We start from the raw sequence: 5,332 nt of genomic DNA on the forward strand, positions 1-5,332 counted from the left end.
CGGGGGCGGGGGTAGAATTTTCGGGGAGGGGCGGACACTGGAAAAAGTATATAATTATATTTCGTTGAATGGGACGGTAGACATGTTTTTTTAGGGGGGGGGGTTGTGGGTGGGGGTGGGGGGAGGGGGGGGGGGTGTGTGGGGGGGGATGGGGGGTGAGTGGGGGGGTGGTTTTAATTTAGACTTTTTCCTCCCCGGAGAGGGGTGGGGGTACTTGAAATTTTCGGGGGCGGGGGTAGAATTTTCGGGGAGGGGGCGGACACTGGAAAAAGTATATAATTATATTTCGTTGAATGGGACGGTAGACATGTTTTTTGGGGGGTGGGGGTGGGGTGGGGGTGGGTGGGGTGGGGGGGGGCTGGTGTGTGGGGTGGGTGTGGGGTGGGGGGTGGGGGGGTGGTGTGTGTGGGGGGGGGGGGGTGGGTTGGTTTTAGTTTAGAGAAAAGAGACAGCACTATCAACCTAGCGCCCGGTGTATCCTTCCTCAACGGGCCATTTTTCTCGTTTTGTATATTTTTATATAGCACTCAGTGTTGGGATGCCACTTCCAGTGCTATCAGGCTTTAGAAATGTCCATGTTTGTCACAGACTCGACATTTCTTGTTAGAATAAGCTTAGTAAGAGTATGATATAAAAATATTAAATACTGAAGGTTTATTGGGGGTTGGTAAAGCTCAATGCTGCTAAACTAAAATGTCAAGCTCAATCCCCCCCCTCGATAGCTAAGGGGCAGCAACCTAGGAAAGAGAAAACACTAACATCAGAAACTTCTGCCTTGAGGTTTTTTGTTGGTTGGACAAAGGCTGTGGAAGTAAATCTAGAGAGAATAGTAGGCTGAAATCGATGTCCATTACCTACATGATGCTTAATAAATTTAGAACGAATAAAAAATCTGAAAAATCAAAAATTAAAATACCCCTGCGTTGAAGGGAAATGGACAGAAGTTAAAAATGATCTACGTACAGGAAATACATTTCTTAACGTAAAATTTCGTTTGTTAAGCTGAAACGGTATTCCAATTATGGGTAAATGCATTTAGAAAAATAAGTCATGAACTCCTTGACGTAAACCCCATTACAATCTCCCTTCTCCCCACATCACCATGAAATAAACAATGTCCACTTCTGAATAATGGATGTAAAAGTAAGCTCAGTATAAAATCTTGTAGATGAAGTTGAATCTACCGAAATGATATAGTGCTTAATTTATCGTGTTCTCACGGAGTTAAAGGACTATTTCCGTTATCGATGAAAATTTGTCAAAATCACGAATTTCTAATATAATACTTATTTGTTGAATTTTCCCACCTTACGGAAATGGTACTGAACATTAAAAAAAAACCCCATAAATTCGTTTAACGCTGTAATGAGAGACAAAGCATAACGTTATACCAAAATAAATTTTAATTCAAAGATCAATGTAAAATTGCATTGAAAGCGATTTTGCAAATAAGTATTTTTTATTACAATTATATAATTGTTAAATATTTAATAGGCTCAAGATGTAATAAGCTAAGCTTAATATATATAATATATATAATGATATATTTTTATTACGGGAATCTATATTTGAAATCGCAAATGAAGCAAGCTATAAGATCGTGAATATTAAGCTTAATTTTAGAATTTCCTTACTTAAAGTACATTTCAAAAGGTATTAAGAATTTTTCTGATAATTCTTTTAAAAAATTCGAAGAGAGAGCTAAGGAAGCCAGCAGATTTTAGCTGCTCTTGGACTATGAGAAATTGTCTGTGTGTTTCTTCTTTTCTCAGCAAACTGCTGTGTCGGATAACTCTGATCTTCTCCCGCTGTACGTGAGTTAAGGTTTCCTGGACTATCTTTCTGGCGGCCACAAAATTGCTAGATGGTTCTGGAGTTACTGCTGGATATGTATCGACAGGTCCTATACCCAATTCTGCTCCTGATTCTTTGCATACTGTCTCCAGTTCATGTACTTGGTTCTCTAAATCTACCGTCACATGGTTGATAAGGCTGATGACGTTAGATAAAGCGCCGGTTTTCCTGTCTGCGTCGTGCAGTTTTTCAAGCAGTTGTTTTGTCCTCTCTCTGATGAAAGTGAGTTTTGTTAAAGAACATCCAATATTTTCTTCATCGATCTCAAAGCTATCATAATGTGCTTTGACTTCGAAGATTTCTTGCATTAGTTCGTCATCGATAAACGGTCGCTCTAACTCTCGTACCAAACTCTCTCTAAACTCTTGCGTTTGTTGAAACATCTCGTGAGAGTATCTCTCTCGTCCTGTGTTCAATCGATCAATCATCTTGATCAATTTTGTTACCTGGCTGTCGTCCTTTGATCTGTTGTTGAAAAGAATAGCTCGATAGTTGATTTCGTTGAGAAACGGAACTAGATTGATATCATTTTGTTCTTTCAGCCACTGATCAAATGATATTTTCCTCCCTTGAATGGACGGATCTGTATCAAAACAATCGCCGTATGTGTATAGCAGGATACAATGTTTTGTAATGAACTCAGCTCCAAATATGTTTTTAAAAAGTTCCACGGCGTAGACTTCTTCTTTAGTAAAACGTGAACCAAACTTCATAACAAAGATTATGGCGTGAAATCCTTTTGGGTTACAAGTTAATGCATGAGCCACGGAGTCAATAAACTTGAGAACGTCACCCTTCTGGCTTCTTCTTGTGTCGCCGATTCCTGGGCTGTCCACCACGACAATTTTCCGATCTGTGAAAATGGATACGTCAAACGCTGCCCCGGATGTGACAGAAGTAGAGGTTGGGTCGCTCTTGAAAGCTTCTTTTCTTAGGATTGTGTTTCCTGTGGCGCTTTTCCCGTGGCCCGTTTTTCCAACGATTAAAATATCGATGGACCTATCAGACGAAGTCGCCATCTTAACGAACTGTAGATAAATAAAAGGATCTGTTTATTAGAAAATAAATACACAATATGACTCTTGAGTCCACCCAGCTGTGATGGACACCAAACTATAGTAAGGAAAAGCAAAGGCTGACCATACTTTCTCTTTATATGCCCAGGACAAAGAAACAGGTGAACTTTTTTTTCTTCTTTCTAGTTGCAAATATGTACAGTAAACATCTACAGCAAATGAAAACTATTGCATGTATATAGTAACATCTAAAACAAATGGCAACAATTATAGTGATGAGATGGTAAACTGGTGAGATGATGGAGTGGTGAGATGGTAAAATGGTAAGATCGCGAGATGGTGAAGTTTGAGTAAGTGGAGGGGTGAGATGATGGACTGGTGAGGTGGCGAAGTGGTTAGATGGTGAAGTGGTTAGATGGTGAAGTGTGAATAATTGGAGTGGTGAGATGGTGAAGTAGTTATTAGGTGGAGTGGTGAGATAGTGAAGTGGTGATATGGTGGAGTGGTGAGATTGTGGTGAGTATGTGAGATGGTGGTGTTGTCAGTAGGTGGAGTCGTGATATGGTTGAGTGGTGTGATGGTGTAGTGGTGCGATGGTGTAGTTGTGAGATAATGAAGTGGCAAAATGGTGGAGTGGTGTGATGGTGGAATGGTGAGATTATGAAGTTGTGAGATGGTGGAGTGGTGATATGGTGGAGTGATGAAATAGTGGAGTGGTGTGATGGTGTATTTGTGAGACGATGGAGTGGTGAGATGGTGAAGTGGTGAGATGGTAGAGTGGTGAGATGGTGAGATGGTGAAGTAGTGAGATTATGAACTTGTGAGATGGTGGATTGGTGAGATGGTAAAGTGGTGAGATTATGAAGTTGTGTGATGGTGGAGTGGTAAGATGGTGGAGTAGGTGAGATTATGAAGCTGTGAGATAGTGGAGTGGTGATATGGTAGAGTAATGAAATGGTGCAGTGGTGTGATGGTGAAGTGGTGAGATGGTGGAGTGGTGAGATAATGAAGTGGTGAGATGGTGGAGTGGTGAGATGGTGAAGTGGTGAGATGGTGGAGTGGTGAGATGGTGAGATGGTGAAGTAGTGAGATTATGAACTTGTGAGATGGTGGAGTGGTGAGATGGTAAAGTGGTGAGATTATGAAGTTGTGAGATGGTGGAGTGGTAAGATGGTGGAGTGGTGAGATTATGAAGCTGTGAGATAGTGGAGTGGTGATATGGTAGAGTAATGAAATGGTGCAGTGGTGTGATGGTGAAGTGGTGAGATGGTGGAGTGGTGAGATAATGAAGTGGTGAGATTGTGGAGTGGTGAGATGGTGTAGTGGTGATTAGGTGATGTGGTGAGTCGGCGAAGTGTTGAGATGGTGGAGTGGTGGGATGTTGGAGTGCTGAGATATTGAGTAGATGAGATGGTGGAATGGTGAGATGGTGAGTAGGTGAGATGGTCGAGTTGTAAGATCGTGAAGTGGCGAGATAGTAAAATTGAGTAGTGTAGAGATGGTGAAATGGGGAGATGGTGGAGTGGTGAGATGGTGGAGTGTATAGATGGTGGAGTAGTAAGATGGTGGAGTGGTGAGATTTTGTAGTGGTGATTAGGTGGAGTGATGAGATAGTGAGTAGGTGAGATCGTGGAGTGATGAGATGGTGGAGTGTTTAGATGGTGGAGTTTGTGAGATGGTGGAGTGGTGAGATGTTTGAGTGGTGAGATGGTGAAGTGGTGAGATGGTGAAGTGGTGAGATGGTGAGATGGTGAGTAGGTGAGATGTTGGAGTGTGAGATGGTGAGATGGTGAAGTGGTGAGATGGTGAAGTGGTGAGATGGTGAGTAGGTGAGATGTTTGAGTGGTGAGATGGTGAAGTGGTGAGATGGTGAAGTGGTGAGATGGTGAGATGGTGAGTAGGTGAGATGTTGGAGTGTGAGATGGTGAGATGGTGAAGTGGTGAGATGGTGAAGTGGTGAGACGGTGAGTAGGTGAGATGGTGGAGTGGTGATTAGGTGGAGTGGTGAGATGGTGGAGTAGTGAGATGGTGGAGTGGTGAGATGGTGAGGAGGTGAGATGGTGGAGTGGTAAGATGGTGGAGTGGTGAGATGGTCGAGTGGTGAGATGGTGAAGTGGTGAGATGTTGGAGTAGTGAGATGGTGGAGTGAATCGAGGATGGAGTGGTGCAAAGATGTCTCTGTAATACAAAGGTTGAGCTGAGTGTTTTTGACGAAAATGCTGCAGCCAATTAACGTGCAGTTAAGTAATTAGTTATTAGCGTAGCACACTTTAATGTGATTGTTACAATACGACCTATTTCAGGCACAGCTAGAGGCGATTGTTGAAATGCTTGGTTCCAAATAATAAAAAAATAACACATCTTTAAATTGTATTAGTCATTAGTACAAGATGTGAAACTCCTGAAACCTACCACTTATCTGTTTAGGTCTTTAGTATCTGACTCATCTGTTAACAATAGCT

General features: G+C 42.1%; 1 protein-coding gene across 1 annotated transcript; it reads right to left on the minus strand.

Moving 5' to 3' along the window:
* Positions 1–1,646: 1,646 nt before the first annotated feature.
* LOC131932674 (uncharacterized) lies at positions 1,647–2,567 on the minus strand. The gene has a single exon (XM_059289891.1). The coding sequence runs from the start codon at positions 2,565–2,567 to the stop codon at positions 1,647–1,649; it is 921 nt and encodes a 306-aa protein (XP_059145874.1).
* Between the last annotated feature and the right edge of the window lie 2,765 nt (positions 2,568–5,332).

This window comes from Physella acuta, unplaced genomic scaffold (assembly GCF_028476545.2).
Source record: "Physella acuta isolate Inbredline_101_S28 unplaced genomic scaffold, ASM2847654v3 ptg000004l, whole genome shotgun sequence".
NCBI lineage: Eukaryota > Metazoa > Mollusca > Gastropoda > Physidae > Physella > Physella acuta.